Source organism: Emys orbicularis, chromosome 18 (genome assembly GCF_028017835.1).
Source record: "Emys orbicularis isolate rEmyOrb1 chromosome 18, rEmyOrb1.hap1, whole genome shotgun sequence".
NCBI classification, from domain to species: Eukaryota; Metazoa; Chordata; order Testudines; family Emydidae; genus Emys; species Emys orbicularis.
In genome coordinates, this window is record NC_088700.1 from 12418146 (window position 1) to 12437617 (window position 19472).

General features: G+C 44.6%; 1 protein-coding gene across 1 annotated transcript in view; it reads right to left on the reverse strand.

Annotated features, from left to right (window-relative positions):
- USP20 (ubiquitin specific peptidase 20) overlaps nt 1–19357 on the reverse strand; it is a 34199-nt gene extending 14842 nt beyond the window's left edge. Inside the window, exons 1-11 of the mRNA XM_065418983.1 lie at nt 19288–19357; nt 10460–10563; nt 9203–9299; nt 8096–8149; nt 5908–5970; nt 5545–5676; nt 4475–4571; nt 4162–4231; nt 3428–3541; nt 1973–2051; nt 45–480 (exon numbers count right to left, since the gene is read on the reverse strand). Coding sequence (XP_065275055.1) covers nt 45–480; nt 1973–2051; nt 3428–3541; nt 4162–4231; nt 4475–4571; nt 5545–5676; nt 5908–5970; nt 8096–8149; nt 9203–9283 — 1126 coding nt within the window. The 5' untranslated portion in view covers nt 9284–9299; nt 10460–10563; nt 19288–19357. The remainder of the gene's footprint in view (nt 1–44; nt 481–1972; nt 2052–3427; nt 3542–4161; nt 4232–4474; nt 4572–5544; nt 5677–5907; nt 5971–8095; nt 8150–9202; nt 9300–10459; nt 10564–19287) is intronic.
- Nucleotides 19358–19472: the final 115 nt, after the last annotated feature.

The window sequence follows — 19472 nt, forward strand, 5'->3', positions numbered from 1 at the left end:
CACTGGTTCTCTTATAGGGTGTGACAGGGAAGCTATATTAGTACCTGGTGTCCTACATGGGCTGGCAGGGCAGGGGGGAGGTAGGGTTTCAGGAGAAGCTCTGCCGTCAATTGGACTCATGGTGGTATCAACGTCTGCATCCTCATCAACTTGTTCCGAGTTGCTCCGCCGGTGGCTGTAGGAGAATTTCCTGTCTTTCAGCCTCTCTTTCTCAGAGATCCCTCTCCCGGCCTCATCCTGGATCAGCAACTCTGCCTCTGCTAGGGAGCTGCTCATGCCTCCTGTCCTGCCTTGTCCATCCATATCACCCCTGTCACTGCTCGAATCACAAGAGAGGAACTCATCCTCCGAGGGGCTACGGTCACCTTCCCGCTTGTCATCCGTGTCACTGGAGTCAGAGTCTCTTGCCTCAGCAACAACTGGTTCCTTTAGCTCTTCATGAAGCTGGTCCATCAGGCATCGCAGAAACTCTTGGGTGTCCTGAAAACCAGGAGCAATCCCACATTATCTACTGCCCATCTAGGGACAAAACACAACTACTCCAGTTTCCACTTAGTTCATCTGTTGCCCACAAAAGTTAGCCCCTAGGGGAATACAGGGAGTCCCACTCAGAGAACACATGGAGTTGGTGATATGCAGCAGATGGACAGAGGGATCCTGCCCATTTAACTGACTGCTCTAATGCCTGGGGATTAGAGTCCCAATTTGCAGCTAATTGTTTCAGTTTCTGCTTTTTCTCAGGAGTTTAGGAAGGAATCAGGATGGTCAAACTGGGCTGCTGCTACAGAACTTAGACAGTTATCTTGTTTACTGGGATGTCAGCACTGAAAGAACGTGGGGAATCGGGAGAAAGACAATCAAGACAGTGGGCTGCAAAGAACAGTACAGTCTATGCTACAAAACCCAATCTTCAAGCTCCACTGATGTCTTCACAGGATAACCCTATCCCTTACAGCAAGCATGATATTAAAGTACTTTATTGCCAGGGATTAGAACTAGAAATCCAAGACAAATCAGCCAGCGTGCAGGCCCCTATGTGGCCCATGAGATGGTGGAGATTGCTCATAAGGGACCTCCCAGAGATCCACTTGGTGTCCTGACAGCTCTGGGTAGTGAAATTTTGAAGACTTAGGTGACATTATGGAAGATTTGGTTTAAAATATAATAAAACATCATCAGATCTTCAGTTTTAACTCCTTATAGCTGGAATTCCAATCCAATGCCCTTTTGATCAAGGGCAAATAGAGCAGCCCTGGTCTCTCTCTTTCAGCAACTGACATTTTTATCACCATCATCTCGGTTTTCATTTGCTACCAGTGCCATGGCTTAAAGACGCTATTGTCTGATGTCCCCTCTCTCTGTACACTTTCTAACCAACTACACATTGAGGGTGAAATTTCATTCTAAAGAATAAGTGATTTTTTTAAAAAAAATTTTTGTACAGTGAAATACTCCTCCCCTCCCCCCGCGCCCCCAAAAGACATGATCTTTTAAAAGGACTCATTTAAATTGGGTGCCGAGAAGGATGTGCATGTAATAAAGGTTGGTATTTGTAACCAGACTCTCATCTCTAATATAAGTAACAATAATACCACCTAGTTCTTCAATGGTATTTTTGATCAGATCTCAAAAGTGCTTGGCAAAGGAGGTCAGTATCATTATCCCCATTTTACAGACAGGGAAACTGAGGTACAGAGATGGGCCGAGCCTTGCCCAAAGTCCCACAGCAGCCCCCTGGCAGACCCAGAAACAGACCCTAGATCTCCTGGGTCCCAGTCAAGAGCTCTAGCCATTCTCTAATACAGATGCAAAATAATGGGACAATCCCAGCACCCAATCAGTTAATATGGGCCATTTATTCTTGCATGAGGTACTTTGTTAAGCGGGCTCCACTATAGTAGTAAGAATCACATGATGTGGAACAACCTAGTCATACGTCTAGAAAGGCTAGTGGTTTTGTTGGATGGCCCACCTGCTGTGCATAGCCCCGGAACATGGGGTTGACCAGTTTAATTCCATGAGACAAGCTGCTTGGAACCACATAGCTTGGGCTGTTTAAGAACAAAAACCATTAGTTCACATATCAAGTCTAGAGCTGAACTGCGTAGTAAGCACAAAATACAGAGTGGTAGTCAGCTTTAAAGGAAAGGGGAAAAAGAACAGTTATGTTGCTGCAAAGTCTGAACTTATCTGTTAACTAGAAATAATAAGGTTTGAGATGGTGCAGGTATCTACCAAGTATTTTAATCTCTTCTCCCTACTAGTGACAGACTGATCCCTACTGTACATGCACCAATGCTTTGTCGCTTTTTAAAACGTCAAGTGACGGAGCCATCCGTCATTTCCATTGCCAGAATGTTCTGGTTTCCTTCTTTATTTTGATTTCAAAGACAAAGAGCAGTGCCCACCTCAACCAATCAGAACCCACAAGAGTTCTATTACAATTACATTACACTGCTAAAAATTACTACCAGGACTCCACAGCTTATTTCAAATAGTTGTAGTCCATTCCAAACCCACAACTTACTCATACTCTGTCTGTAGTGTCGTTGTAGCTGTGTTGATCCCAGGATGAGAGAGAGACAAGGTGGGTGAGCGAATATATTTTATTGGACCAATTTCTGTTGGTAGAACAGCTGACACTCTGGTTACCTTTTCCAGACCTGAAGAAGAGTTCTGTGAAGCTCGAAAGCTTGTCTCTTCCACCGACAAAGTTGATCCAATAAAAGATATCACCTCAACCACCTTGTCTGTCTTGTACTATGATAACAATTAACACTAAACACAGGACACCATTTAGATATCCGATTTGATTCTTGCAACTACTTACATTTGCAGTTAGGGAACCAGATCCTCAGCTGCTATAAACTAAATTATTTCAGTGGTGCTACACCAATTTACACTGGCTGAGGATCTGGCCCAGGGTTAGTTCTCATACTGAGTCAACAGCAAACAACTGACAATCAAAAACACCTTCCAGGCTGCTTGGTAAATATCACTATCAGATGTGAGTTGCTTTTTCTCTGCAAATCAAGAGCAGCACCACTTGCACTGGAGCAGCCAAATATATCCCCGCCCTCTTTTCAGCAAATCAAGGAGAATAAGAGGAGCCCTTTTTAAGCTCTTTGTTTAGAGCATTTCACATTACCATGCATGCTTTGATTCACTGTTTTGATATCAATGTAATGAATTTTCAGAGGTTTCTAGACCCTATTCCTCAAAAGATGGCTGTCTGATCACTAATTGCAGGGTGGAAGAAGGGGAGTACTACACCAGGCGCTCACAGCAACACACCCCACATCTTCTAGGGCTAGCCCTAAAGCTTGAATTCAGGGACTGGGTCACACCTCGTTATTTTTACTGTGTTCATAACTGAAGTATGAACCGCTGTACACTTTCCCGTTTGGACTGGGGAGGGATTACTCACCGCTTCTTGTGCCAAACCTCAGAGACCAGTTTCTGGTAACTTTTGCACAATGCTGGCTTCTTGTCCGTACGTACCAGCCCGCCACACTCCAGAAAAAACTGTGTGAGAGGCGGGCTAAGGAAGGAAAGATAAGAGAGTTAAGTGGAGGGGAATTTCTTCTACGCATACATTTGAAGTCACACAGAAAGAGAGGACATGTCCTAAGGTTGCTTTTTAAATGTAACATTTAGAAAAGGGGGAAAGAGGTGGTGCTACAAATGCCGCCCTCTGATTCTTCACAAATCATTCCCTTTGGACAGAACGATTGGGATCCCGCCCCAGCATGCCTGAGAGATGCTGGAGTTTATTGTAAAGACAGGATGGTGAGAATTATTTTGGGTTGAGGTTTTCAAGGCCACCTCATTAGGGAGAACATTAAAAAGAAGTCGGGAGGGAAAACGCATGCACATGCACCTATAAAATATTTTATAGATCACAATGGAAACTAAAGGCTTGTACTTCCACCACCAATCCAATGGTATGTGTCCCATTGATTTGCTCAGTTTCCTGCTCTACAGCTTTTTATGCCTTAAGCATACCATGATCCTGTTTTTTCCCTTCTCCCTCCCTATTCTGCACCTGGGCTGATTTCCACACACAGCATTCATGAAGGAGGTCTCGGATTGGAACAGCCACTTTTTTATTTTTAGTGAGTATTCAAGAGAGCATCACCACAGAATGGTCCTGTCACCTACCAGTTAGAGAGGGCCTGAAGCGCTGCATTCATGTAGCAGGAGTTCCCGAGGTTTTTCATTCCAGTAAGGCCTGGAGAAAGTGCAAGAGACAGGAGACAAAAAAGGAAAATCACTTTTCAGCATCTCTTCCTTTTCAGAAGCAGCACATTTTACATTCCACACAAGATGAAAGGGAATCCAGCATGTCCCTCGCAGATGAGCTCAGCATCCCAGTCCTACTGAAATCACAAAGGCTCTCCAGGAACCTCACAACTTAAGTCTTAGAGTCCAGAGGTGCAGTTATAACTGATCCCATAATTCAATGTGCCATTACCTCTTGGTTTCAGATCATCCTCCTCTGATTCCGATTCCCCTTCATCAGCCACTGCAATTGGAACTGCCTTCAACGGGTGAGCAGGCAATGGAGACTCCTAGATTAAAGGCAGAGAAATAAGCATCAGTGGCAGGTCTGATCTGCAGAGAGACACACATGATCTGTACCGTTTATTCAGCCAGCCACTAAGAAGGTCCACCAGTAACAAAGGCACTGGCAATGCGCCGCTGCAATAACCCCTTTACCTTCCCTGATGGCACTGCCGCAGTAACATGATGAGGCTGTCCAAGGAGCACCCTTAGAGGTGGTCTACACTACGACTTTAATTTGGATTTAGCTGCTTTAATTCGAATTAACGCTTGACCCGTCCACACAACGAAGCCATTTAATTCGAATTAAAGAGCCCTTTAATTCGATTTCTGTACTCCTCCTCGACGAGAGGAGTAGCGTCAAAATCGGTATTGTTAATCCGAATTAAGGTTAGTGTGGCCGCAATTCGAAGTTATTGGCAATTCAATGTTATTGGCTACCCACAATGCAACGCTCTGGAAATCGATGCTACTACGGTAGCTTGGATGCACACCACCGAATTAATGGTGCCTAGTGTGGCCGAATACATTCGAATTTATAAAATCGGTTTCCTAAATTCGAATTATATAAATTCGGATTAATCCTGTAGTGTAGACATACCCTTAGTGATTTCAAGATGTGCCCCAAGGACAGTCAATACTGTCTGCAGTGGGTACATTTCTAGTTTGGCAGTTAATGCCGCTGCAGTTCACCCCAGACGTGGCCACCCTTCAGAAGTGGCCAAAGACAGACCGATTATATAGACATGTACAGTTTTTAAAGCACATTAGGAATCCCGCTGGATGAAAGTTGCTAAATAAATGCAAGATTATCTTGATGGGAGACATCTTCCTTCAGATTTGAGAGCTCTCATTGCAACAATGGCATGTCCAATAGTGGGGAGTCCTAAACTAGTCATCTAACGAAAGAAAACAAAAACCCCACTAAGAGTTCCGTCCCATTCAACAGTATCCTCCTGACTTATGGGGTGAAAGACCCACCTGTTCACTGAACTTTGATGATGGGGATGGAGCATGTGCTGCCAGTCTCTGGTCCAAGAATACCTCCTTTTCACAGGCATAACACCACACCCGGAATGTCGTCAGGTTCACTGTCAGGTTGTGTTTTTTGGCCTAAAAACCAAAATAGTGAGAATACTGAGAACCACAAACTGTAACTCAATCGCCAGAGCTTTTGGAGCCTACAAACCAAAGTCATTATGTAAATGTTGTCTGGGCACGAAAGGTGGCCGGGAATGGCTATAATCAATAAGCGCCCATGCTTTGTGGATCAGAGTTGAATTATTTGGAAATCCAACCCTGTCTGTCCTGCCGAGAGAGAGAGGGTTATAGAGAACAGCTCACCTGTGCGTGAAGGGTGCTATGATCCGCAAAGGATTCCCCACACCCAACATAAGGACAAGCAACCTAGAGAGAGAGGAGATAGTGGGAGAACAGTTTGGATGTGGCAAGATAAACCCACAACAAAATGAAAAAAAGGGGTTTGTGACCCCATCCCAGCCAGCAGCTGCACTTCATAAGCATGCTTTGTAACCTGAGTCACAGCATTACAAAAGACTTGGCACTTCTTGAAAAAACTATGCCCACCCTTGCTCACATGACTCTATGAACCCTCCAATCCAAATCACTGAAGTTAGTTTTTCTGATCACATTGTGTCCGTAGATCTACAGATGGATCATTCGAAAATCTGTTGTAAAATTAAGTTGCTTGTCTGATGAAATCCAGATACTAAGATGAGAGGCGGTCAGTTGGTCCATGTCCATCCTGTCACCTCTTCTCTTTCCACTGCTTTGTCTTTCCCCATCAGTCCCCTCATTCAAACTCCTTGTTTTCTTTCTTCTATTACAAGTATGTGTTGGAAAGGACTATAAATGTATCTAAAAAGAATAACTTGCCCCTGCAGTTACAGGTATAAGATCTATCAGTCTCATACTTCCGGGCATGTTGCAGCTTCCTGAACAACAGTGTAAAATCTGGCAAAATCTTTTTCAGCTTTGTTCCGCTGCTCCTACTAAGAGCTCTTCGGGGCAGGGACTGTCTTTTACTCTGATTATACAGCGCTTGGCACAACAGGGCCTAGGAACTACCATGATGCAAACTAACCCTAAGTATCATAACAGAAGTTGATATTCAGAGGCAATACAGGGCAATCCTTGCCTGCTGCTCAGGGTGTTCACGGATGGGAAAGAAGATTATTTTGGCTCTTCGTAGAGCAGCCCCAGCACTACCAGAGCACCAGTACTGGTGCCTCTACAGCTCCTACGCATAGAACTTCCCAAGAAAAAGCAACAGAATGAAACTGACAAGGATTGTAAGCTCTTCAAGAGGTGACTTCCCCTGTGTTTGAAAAAATGCCACGTGCATTTGTTACCCAGGAATAATTTTTGATAGTACAACTGATCGACAATTGGTATGACAGATACACACAGGTGTGATGTACCACTACACAGTCAGGTGAACTGTGGGAATTTTACAACTTTCTCTGGAGCAGTGCTTCTCAACCTTTTCAGGTAAGTAAGCCCTTATTTCAACTCAAACTTTTTCATGACTGCCTTACTTTTTTTACTCTTGCTTTTATAGTAAATGTAGCCATGATAACAATGAAAAGCCTATATAATTTGTGTGCGTCTGTTTTGAGAGGTTTGGCAGAGAATACTTGACCTTGAACAGTAAGAGTGTGGGGAGAGTGGGGAAAGCAAGACTTTCCTTGCTTTAGATGGTAAGAACATATTCAATGCCTTGCACACACACACACCCCCCCCCCGCCCTGATTGCCTTTTGCTATCTGCCCCCAGGGGAAGCAACCCACTGAGAAACACTACTCTACAGCTCCTAGCATTGATCACTGTAAGTGACAGAGACCAAGATCAGAGCTGGTGTAGGTGGGTGAAGCTCCACCAGTCAATGATGATGTCACTGCATAGAATGTTTTAGTTTGGTTTGTTTTAATGTCAATGGCGGTGCATCTGCTTACATCAGGGCTGAATATGGCCTACATTCCAGATTAGATGACATCCGGAGTCCATTCCAGCTTTGATCTTATTTAAGCCAGCTCTTTTTCATTCCTTTCTGCCTTGTTCCCCTCCTTTCAACAACATCACTAAAGTTCTCTGGCTCCATACATTTTAAATCTCCCTAAAAGCTGCAAGCAGAAGGATCCATTCAATCATCAGGTGCTTAAAAACAGATGATACTTAGTAGCATTCTTCAGTGTTCATTCCCAGTGGGGCTCCAGGAGGAAGTCATTTGTGAACAAAATAGGCCTAGATGTGAGGCAAACAGTATTAGGGTTTGATCATTGGCTTCTATTTTTCTGGGATATAATTGAAAGCTGATGGACACGTTTACTGGGCTTCCTTTCTTCTAATGCTTCTTTCTTTGTTTACCAGATACTGTGATCTCAGACCTAATTTCATATCCGAAGGCGATAACTCAGCCTGAAAGTAAGTACAGCATTATACTAAGAAACACTATCAATAACAAATGAGAAGACCCTCTATACAGCACACACAAATAGCAAGCTCTTTTTACCTGCAGGCAAGCCCAGAGGTTTGGTCCCCCGGCTCTGCACGACTGGCAAGTTCCCTGCAGTCACACATAAAGAAAAAGTCATTATAGTTTAGTAGCCTAGCCCTTGACTCCCAGGGAAGCACCCCAGGCTTACTGCATGAGTTGACTTTTTGGGGCAAAAATTAAAAACTTGTTTGGCTGCACAATTTATTTTTTCCCAGTACTAAGAATTCCACCTAAACTAAATTTACACTTTAAAATACCTGGGATAAGAGACATCTTTGAGCAGGATAAACAGTCATCCAGAAATGCACCAGTGAAGAGGGCTTTGAGCACTGCCGAGATGGCAGAAATGTTAGTTTTTTAATCTAATTCCATCAGCCACTTCTACTCACTCCAAAATTCCAGCCACTAAGATGTTTCTTTTCATATCACCCCCTTTCTGAAGTAAGCCCATGAGCCTTGAAAATGTATTAACTGCCAAATGAAACCATTTAAAGGGAAAGAGATTCTGAAGACTTCATTTGTTAATGAGGAGGTAGACAGATCAGCAGTACTCAAGAGTAAATGCTAGAGCATGGGTAGGCAACCTATGGCACGCGTGCCAAAGGCGGCACGCGAGCTGATTTTCAGTGGCACTCACACTGCCTGGGTCCTGGCCACTGGTCTGGGGGGGCTCTGCATTTTCATTTAATTTTAAAAGAAGCTTCTTAAACATTTTAAAAACTTTATTTACTTTACATACAACAATAGTTTAGTTATATATTATAGACTTATAGAAAGAGACCTTCTAAAAACGTTAAAGTATTACTGGCACACGAAGCCTTAAATTAGAGTGAATAAATGAAGACTCAGCACACCGCTTCTGAAAGGTTGCCGACCCCCGTGCTAGAGTTATGGGCTTTCCCTTAGGCTATCTCATAAAGACAGCCTCTTCACATGATCTAATTGTATTTCTGAAGTACAAATGGCTGACAAAGCCTCATTTTATGTGGCATACTCAAAAAGATCTCAGTATTTGAAGTTCAGCTTCTACATCCCACTTGTACAATCTTTGTATCTTAGGGCAGAACCTACCCCAAACACACACACAAGAGGTAACCACACTGCAAGCAGCGCTTCCTTTACCTTGGATTTGAGCAGCAGGTCATCCTTGGTGATCTCACCTATGGAATCCAGGTGAGGACAAACGTCTCTTGTATCTCCCATTCTCACTAAAGCTCACCTACAGAGGTACAGAAATTGCAGGATGACTCCTCAATTTGGTCAAATGTCAGATTTGATGGTAAAGACAGTAGGAAAGTAAACTGATATGGCTTCAATTTTAAGATGTTAGGGAATATGAAAATCCATCTTTACGACTCAAAAGCATAAGGTAGTAATCTAAAAAAATACATCTCCCCTGTAATTAAGTAAAACAGTTCCCAGACTGTACATTTGTCCCAATGCAGGGATGAAGGGACTACATGAGTAAATCTCAGAGATTAAATTAAACCTCCAAGCACCAGATACAACACACAAAGGCACCAATCTTGATGTCAGGTAACACTACAATTCAATCCTGCAGTTGCGCTAATACAGAAGAGTTCATTGTTGAGTAATGGCATTATGATATCAGAGGTAAGTGGGTGATGCAACGGAAAAAAGCAGGGAGCACACAACGTTAATAATGTACAATGTGCTAGCTGTGTTCCAAAAATGTAGTAAAATACTAAATATACATGCACACTTTAAGGGCCACAACTGCCAGTTCAGTTATATCTATACTGTCTAACCCAGAGATTCTCTTTTTCTTTCTGAGCCCCCCTCCCCCCCACAACATGCTATAAAAACTCCAGTTACTGTGGCACAGGTGGGCCGTGGTTTTCTGCATATAAAAGCCAGGGCCGGCGTAGCAAGGGGGTAGCAAGCAGGGCAATTGCCTTGGCCCTCTGTAGCGTGGGGCACGGGTCACTTGCTGGAAGATTCTCTGCACCTTGAAGTCTTTAAACCACGATTTGAGGACTTCAATGGCTCAGACACAGGTTTGATACAGGAGTGGGTGGGTGAGATTCTGTGGCCTGCGTTGTGCAGGAGGTCAGACTAGATGATCATAATGGTCCCTTCTGACCTTAAAGTCTATGATTCATTCCACAGGGGACCCCACAAAGCTACATTGCTCAGGCTTCAGCTTCAGCCTCAGGGCAGGGCTCAGGGACCTGGGCTTCAGCTCCGTGCGGTGGGGCTTCGGCTTTCTGCCCTGGGCCCCAGCGAGTCTAATGCTGGCCCTGCTTGGAGGCCCCCCTGAAACCCACTCGAGGCCTCCTAGGGACCCCCCGGACCCCTGGTTAAGAACCACGGGTCTAACCAAAGATTTGGATTTGCTGAAATTGATTCAGTTCATACCTCAAAGGAAGATGATAATGCGATGAACCACTGAGTACTCTCTTCTGAAGGCTCAAAGTCCCAGCTTGTCTGGATCACACAGCATCGTCGGATGCTACAGAATACTAATCCCATTTAAAAAAAAAAAAAAAAACACCACATTATTTTATAATTGTATTTACATATATCATTTCACTAAACCTCTTCCTAGTCCGCACAAGGTAACTAGAAAAACATGTAAGCTACATGTCATGAATACATTCTAATTAATTAAGCCAAGGATGGCTTGATGGACTAGACTTTTACTGCAGGAGACCAAGTTTCCCATCCTGGCTCAAAAGGCCACAAGTAAAAACGAGCTTCGTTATCTTATCTTACTTCCTGTTGTCAAACATAACCAAAGCTCCACAGGAGAGGATAAAATTCTAGTCAGTCTGTTCACAGGAGGCTTAGACTAAAATCAAAAGGATGCTGCAGCTCCGTTTTGAGGTGCTTCAACATAGTTGTGTATAGAAGCTGGCACAGGACCTACGCTATATGCTTAGCTGAAGCTAGTGCCATTAGTCCCTAATCACTAAAAATGTACTTACTGTTTTAAATGAAGGAGGGTGGGGGGACTAGAGTAGGAAGATTTGTAATGTCAGTAACCCTCCTTCGAAAGAAAGGAAGCCACCAGCATTCTGTTAAATATCTGCTCGACAACATTAATATATGTAAATCACTGTGCAGAGTATGACAAGTGGGGTTCCACTCAGGATAATATATCCAAGCACACACAGTATAAAGGAACATTGCCAAGGTTTCACATCAATATAGTTTATAAGCAAAATAAACCCCTCTGGAGTAGTCTATATTTGAGATCATGGAGTCTACCTATGGAACACTCCAGACATGCCCTCAGGCATACAATACAACATAAGGTATCAAAGTGAGGCATCTTCTGAGCAATATATTTTAAGGAAATTGCATCTATGGCCTTAAATAAAAACTCTGCAAGCAATACAGACAGTTCAGAACCTGCTCCATAATATTACTACTGGCTAGAGTCCCATCTACCTAGTGTGGGTTGAGCGTGTTAGACCACAGTTAGGCTGTAAAGGAGTTTAGCAATCATTGTTAAACTTGATTTTCTTGTAGTATAGGGGACATCTACTCTAGGCCTGGGCTGCATTAGAAAGTTTAGTCGGCTTAACTACAAAATCCACACCCCTGAGCGATGCAGTTACGCCAAACTAACCCCCCAGTGTAGACAGCGTTAGATCAACAGAAGAATTCTTCTGTCGACCTCGCCACCACCTCTTAAGGAGGTGGATTACCTGCGTTGACGGGAAAACCCCTCCTGTCAGTTTAGGTAGTGAAGCGCTACAGTGGTGCGGCTGTAACATTTCACATGTAGACAGGCCCTTCGAAATGCTGCAGTGCGCCTCTGTAGTATAGACACTACAGCGATGGAAGGGGTTCTTCCATCGCTGTAGTAAATCCACCTCTCCAAGAGGCGGCAGCTCAGTCGACAGAAGAATTCTTCCATTGATCTAGCAGTGTCTACACTAGGGCTTAGGTCGACTTAATTATATCATACATAAAGGTTCTATCTCTGCTGTTGCTTGAGAAAAAAGGAATTTAATAATAAAAACATTTCTTAAAGCCGCTCTTTTATTTATCAAAGTTCAGACATTTTGTTTTAAAGTGAAAGGAAATAACCTTAGAGCAAGTCCTCCCCAGTCTGTCTCCTTCCCAACAAGCACTGCAGAACAACAGCATGAACATGTCAGAACAATTCCACAGTAATTCTGAACTACAAAAAGATGACAATTGCTGCCCAAAACGGTGGCTTATCCTACTCAACAACATATTTCTCTCCTTTTGCTAAAAAACTACGTGCACCTACACCAAAGCTAGTCAGTTGTAAATATTTTTGCAGAAGTTAAACATTTAGTACACAACATGCTATGTAAACATGAGTATTAATAGTAAGAAATACTTGGTGCTTTCCATCTGTAAATAATTTACAAACATTTGCTAGTTATTCCTCCCCCTTCCCCTCCATAAGATAAATACATACAATATTATCTGCATTTTATACAGGGGGAAATTGGGTCAGAAAATTAAGTGACTTGCCCAATGTAACACAGAGAGTCAGTGTCAGAGATGGAATCAGAACTCCTGGTCCCAGTCCAGAACACATCTCACATTAGAAACCCTGACAGTACTACTTGCCTTACTGAAGGACAATCAAAGGAAGCAAATTTTTTCATATTCATTTATTATTTGAGGTCATTAAAAATGATGTGCCCACACATTTAGCTTTAGGATTGCAAAATTATCATCTTTGAGCATTTGCCATTTAGACCCTTCAAAAATCCAACTCTTCAAATACAATAGGCCCAGAAAATCATTTCCCTGCTCCAGTAGTATTGTAGTTGTTAATAATAAGCTACAACTTTCAATCATAATAGAGGAAAGACTGAATCAACAGATAAGATTCTGTACAAGAAAACAGACCAACTAATTCTAATATACTAGCCCAATACCAACACAGTCCCTTCTTCAACAATTATTCTGCAATAATTAACAAAGGATAAATACTTAGAATCGGGTGTTCACTGTTGCTTAGGGGAAGACCTAAGTTCCTTAAATTCTGCTAAATAAGCCAAACTGCTGCCTTGGCAACACTTACTCTACTATCCCCTGGTCCTTAAAATTTTGGTATCAGCACTATCAGGCAGTGCAGCTGAAACGAAGCAGTGGGTTGCCCTTCCTAGTAGGAACAGCAGGCATTACTCATCATTTTTCCAACAGCTGATGCTGCATCATCCCCTTTCTGCACAGGCTGAGTCTCTGAGCTTTCTACTTCTGTGTCCCCCCCCTTCCACCTACTGATCAGGAATATATAATAAACAAGGTTCTTAAAATATTCTTTTAAGATAAATGCCCATTACCTTGCCAAGGGACTCAGCTCACAGCAAAGCTCACAGTGACGAGTGTCAAGACCTTAAAGACAAGCAATGTGATCAATATTTGGGGGTACCTGCATTTTGGGGGAACCCTAAATACACTGGAAATTCTCAAGCCATCTCCGTTCCCTCATCTGCAAACTTGGGAACTTTCAGTAACTGAGGAAACCCCGGGGCCTGCACTATGCACATGCCAAGTCAGTAACCACACAGGTATCCACACTTTTATTTTGGGGAGGGATAGCTGTTTTGTCAGCACCCCCCGGACTCTTCCCTATTTGCTAACACTGTGCAGCACCCCATCCCAATGTGAAGATCAAATGTGCAGGAAACACCACATATCCTTGTTAAAATCCTGCCTTAACCTCCACATCTAGGTGATAAAACCCTTCTGATCCCACTCCCTCCCTGGCCCCAAGTGATGACAAGCACCAAAATCCCCACACCCCAAATACTAAAACTCTCCTGCATCCCCATCCCAGTGGGAAGCATCCTTGATACACCAGGAACCCACCACTGCGCTATGCACCCCAAGGGTCCACACACTCTTCACGCAGGGCCCCCACAAATCTAGAGCGAGCCCGTTGGGGTCCCACAGGCAATGGAAGGCCAATCCTGGCCCCACTGATACATGGGAGCGCATCCCCCCACTGCCTAAGGAAACTCCCCTCTTCCCAGTCAAGTCTTTGGCACCTAGGGTGACCAGATAGCAAGTGTGAAAAATCGGGACGGGGGTGGGGGGTAACAGGAGCCCATATAAAAATAAGCCCCAAATATCAGGACTCTGGTCACCCTATTGGCACCCCAGGTTAATGGTAGGGTGCATGGGGGAGCATTACACAGCTGCCTTCCCCAGTAGGGTGACCAGACAGCAAATGTGCAAAATCTGGACAGGGGGTGGGGGGGTAATCGGAGACTATATAAGAAAAAGACCCCAAAATCGGGACTGTCCCTATAAAATCGGGACATCTGGTCACCCTATTCCCCAGTCACCCCGCGGCCCGTCTGGAGCCCCCGCCCTGGGCTGCTCTGGGGAGCCAGACAGGGACCCCTTCCTGCCCCGCCCCCGTGGCCTTTGGAACGAGGGGCGAGGCGCCCCGCTCCCGGCGTGCCTGACTAGGAAAGGCCGGCGCTTCGGCCCCCGAGCTAGGCCCAACCCGCCTACTCCTCCCGGGAAGGGGGCCCGGGACCCCAGCGCCGGGCGGGGCGGCGAGGCCGGTTACCTGCTGCCGGAGGAAGAGAAGCCAGCGGCCGGGCGCTGCAGCAGGCAACCCCGGCAGGATGGGAGGGGCCGGTGGGCCGGGCCGGGCCGGGCCGGGCGAGAACGGATGGGGGCCGGGCTGAGCCTGCAGGGAGAAAGGGGGCAGCAGGCCCGGCCAGACGGGCTGGGCTAGAGGGGACCCCTCGGTCCTCCGTCACCCCTCCCCCCCGGTTCGCTAGCTGTGGGAGGGGGCCCCCAAAATGCAGGAGCCCCCCTGGCTTACAGCTGCCACCTCTGGGGACCAAAACCCCAGGATGATCCTTAGCCCAACGGCACTGGGCAGCTGGGAGTGGGTACCTCAAAAGAGGGGCGATCCTAGGAAAGCCTGGACAGGTGCCAACCCTGCTCTGGATGCTGGGCTGATGAACCTCCGGGAAGCTCCTGACTCACCAGGATCCCCTGCTCCTGAGCTGCTCTGAGCCACACAGGGCAGGGGACTGTCCATTGGATGGGAAAGGGGGAGAAGGATTATTAGGATGGCGTGTCCTGGGGAGGATACTGGGCTGGAATGGTTCAGAAAGGTGGCAGAGACTATGCCAGGCTAGTCCCGGTTAGGGAGGGGTTCCCATAAAGAGGGGTCATATGGCTACACTGACACATGCTCACCATGGGGAATTAGAACCCAGGACACTGTCACCAAAACACCACAGCTCACCTCTCCCTCATAGGGTTAAGGAGCCAGCCAAGAGAGGGGACAGAAACACTGAACAGGTCCAGGTGAGGACAGTGCTACACACATAGCAAAGAGCTAGTAATACAGATGCCACATACTGCATGCTTACATACCATGTACAGTATGCAGTTGTAAAGAATATACACAGAACAAGAACCCTGAATGTCTGTGTTTTGCATGAAATCACACACCCTGCCCCCCCCCCCCAAATATTTCTTGAACTATTCAAGCCAATTCATTATACCAGGCTGATCAGACAAAAGATAGAGCTATTGAAGCAGTGAAGGAGTTACTAGCAGCTAGTATAAGAAAACAATAAGGAATGGACTGGTCAGTATCCATAGGGACTGGTGAAAGTACATTGTTTTACAAGAATAGGTTATCATCAAACCATCTAACTCTACCCTAGGAGATAAAGGGCAGAACACTTAGGAACCCATGAAGTTATACGGCACATTCAGCAACCAGGTGACAGCTCATAGTATAGATTTCCCCCCCCCTGGTATTGCAAAAGTAAAGATATTCCGGTTTCTTCCCTTGTCTGGGTGTGTCTACACAGATCGCAGAAGCAACACTCCTAGGCCAGGCTGACAGACATGGGCTCATGTTACTGCGCTAAAAATAGCTGTGTAGCCATTGTGGCTCAGGCTGGAGCTGCGGGTCTAAAGATCACCCTCATCCTTAGGATTCAGAGCCCAAGCTCCAGCCTGAGCCCCAACTTCAAAGCACTGTCTACACCGCTATTGTTAGAATGCTAGCTCCGCAACCCAAGTCTGTTGACCTGGGCTGGGAGGCTCACTGCCGCGGGCTGTGCAGACGTAGCCCTGCGTCCTTTACACCTGTGATACAGCATCTACAACAAAGTGGCCCAAATGGGGGCTCTAGATGCTACTGTAATCCAAAGAACAATAAGAATCGATTACTTGCTCTTTGCTTCTTGCAAAGGAAGAAGAATGAATACTGCATGTTAATGCCCTGGTACAGAATGCAAGTACAGCATTTCTGCAGCTTCGCTACAGCTTCTGACAGGGCTGTAGAGTTTTTCCAGGACTTGGCAGCCCTTAAGGCAATGACTCTTTGTCCTTGCATAGTCCTTAGTTTACTCTTCCTCCTTCAGGGCTGTTGTTCTCCTGTGGTAAAAACTGCATTCTATCACAGGTATAAAAGGACACAGACAGAGAAAGAACCCTGTATATTGGGTTGTAGCCCACGAAAGCTTATGCTCTAATAAATTTGTTAGTCTCTAAGGTGCCACAAGTACTCCTGTTATTTTTGCGGATACAGACTAACACGGCTGCTACTCTGAAACCTGTATATTTGTTATGCATTAAACCATCCAGGAGAAGGAAATCAGTTTCTTGAGCTGTCACTTCACAATCACTACTAATGTTATCAAAATTAATCAGACCTGGCTCTTACACAACATTGTCATTCATAGAATGAGCCATACACACTCATGGGTTCCTTGTTACCAACTGGATACATCTAATATTGCAAGTTTATTGCGTAGGTAGGTCCAGAGGAAGTTACCTCAAGACCAGATCTTGTAACAAAAAGTTTGCAAGGGTCCACTCGTATATATCTCATTACAGGACCAGGGTGCAATTGCACCAAAGTAGTTTCTATACATCTATACTGGAAACAGAAATGTTTCAGCCAACCAGCAGCCAGACAAGACAACTAGTTAGCTGAGTCTCCCATCCAGTGGCTGAATGTGCAGCCTGCAACATTACTGCCCCTGAAAAAAAATCAAACCCCAAGGCAGTAGTTCTACTACACAAGCCAAAAGGGCAGACGGAGCTGTCCTAAATTAGATAATTACCATCTTTCAAGGGGTATTAAATGAGGAATATTTTTAAAATACATGATCCTGGTTTCTCACGACCAATTCACCAAGAAGCAAGCAACTTGATGTACATATTTTTTCTTTATTTAGCTGAAGTTTGAGACTGTAGCCCAAAGTATCTTCTAGGATGGGCACCAAGGACATCCAACTTCATAGCCTCAGAGCACTTAGGGTGAAATGCTGATCCCACTGACAGAGCTTCTTTGGCTTCAGTGAGATCAGAATTTGGCCCTTACTGAACGTAGAGCACTCAAGGAAAATATTTTTAAAATAATGGCGTGATTTGGTAATATTTTGCACTGAGCAGCCCCCGTTTGATGTGATTAACACACAAAGGAAGATGACCTTGCACTTGTCTAGTATCTTTCATCTAAGGATCTCAAATCTTTTAGTGATAGCTCCTGCATGAGTTGCATTCCCATTTTACAAATGATGAAACTGAGCCATAGAGAGACTCACTGCCAGGATCATCCAGTGAATCCCAGTTCAATGCTCTTATCACCCCACCACACTGCTTAACAGCCAGGATGCACCCATGGGAAATATTTTGCAATCTGCGAAGAAGCCTTGAAAGTTACAATCATGCCAAACATAGCAGCAATCTCTTCAGGACACCCCTGGTGGGTTTTAACGTGCTTAGTAAAAGGAGGAGTGGAGCTTGGATTGTCAGCATTTAAAGCCATGTGACTTGGAAAGGCCCCACTAGCTCATTCATCTAAGAGAAGTTGTTGGTAATTTTCTCTCCTTTTTCTGGGAGGTAAAATTTAAATTTTAAAAGATAAGAAGACTCAAAGAATCAAAGGAGTGAGAGACAGAAAAGACCTATTAAGCCAGCTAGTGTCTCTCTCCCTGCCAATGCAGGATTGTTCCCTACAGTGCATTCTCTATTGTTGTGTCCAGGCCTAGTTTAAATGCTCCAAGTGATGGGACTTTAATCACTTCTCTGGAGAGACTATGACAGGACAATAGGAATTTGAACCTCTTTTTAAACCCATGTAAAAATAAGTCCACTTTTTAGTATAATTTTATTCTATTCTATCTTTTGAAAAATTTCATAAAATTTAATTTTCATAGGATTACATTAAAATACTAAAAATTGTTTTTCTTCATTTAAAACAAATAAAATAATTCAACTCCCCCACATAAAATCTGACAGGAGAAGATATGTAGAGATAGTCATTTACCAATTCACCAGGATGGTTCAGGATCACTGCCCCAATACTGCAGTGTTAACCACACAGGCAGCCCCTTACACCTGTGCAAATCCCATTGCAGAATAAGGCCCATATCTGGAAAAAAATCCTGATGATGAGAGCTATCAGTTTGTGAAATAAACTCCCCATTGAATGAGTGAAACCCCCATTGCTTGGGACACAGAACATTAGGCAGACCAAAAACATTAAATATATACTGGAGGAAACCCTGGACTAGCTGTGAGGAATCAACCAAGTGACATAATGACAGTTTACTCTTCTTCTTCCTAAATTATCAAATGTAACTAATCTCTTCCCAAAATACAAGATGCAACAGATTCCTCCCAAAAGCATCAACTATACCCAATCCCCCCTAAAATCGCTAATGGATATGAATCATTACTAAACTATACCTAATGTAATCAACCCTTTCCTGAAGCACCAAAACCCCTTCCTAAAATATCAACTACAACAGATTCTCCCTAGAATATGGAAAGCAATGGGTACTGTCTCTTCCTAAAACATATACAGCAATAAAGCAACTAATCCCTTACTAAAATATATAATGCAGATGACTCCCCCTTCCTAAAATCTATCATGCAACTGAATCCTTGCCAAAACCTGTTTGTATCTTACAGCCCTTTCCCACACCCTTCGCCTCTCTTGTCCATTTACAAGGTAAGCTCTTTGAGACAGGGACCACATCCTACTACTTTGTGTTTTTCAAGCACAACGGGGTCTTAATCTTAATTGGTCCCTAGGGCACTATATATATCGATAGATATAGTTGATTCCTTCCTAGAAATAGAGAAGGCAGCTGATCCCATCCCATCCCTTCCTATAATAGCTAACTGAACTCCTCCAGAAGCCTGAGATGCAGCTGATCCCAGCCTGTTTGCCAATCATGAACTCCTGTTCCTACCTCCATCCCAGGCTGCTGGCGGGGAAATTATTCCTCCTCCTCCTCCTCCCTCTGGGCAATGGACGCCCCTGGCTTTGCTCTCTCTCTTCCTCCCTTGCTGTGCACACCCAGTTGGCCCCGCCCTGTAATAGCCACGCCCCCTTCCCCAGCCACCTCCCTATGGAACGAGCTCTACGCAGCCCCGC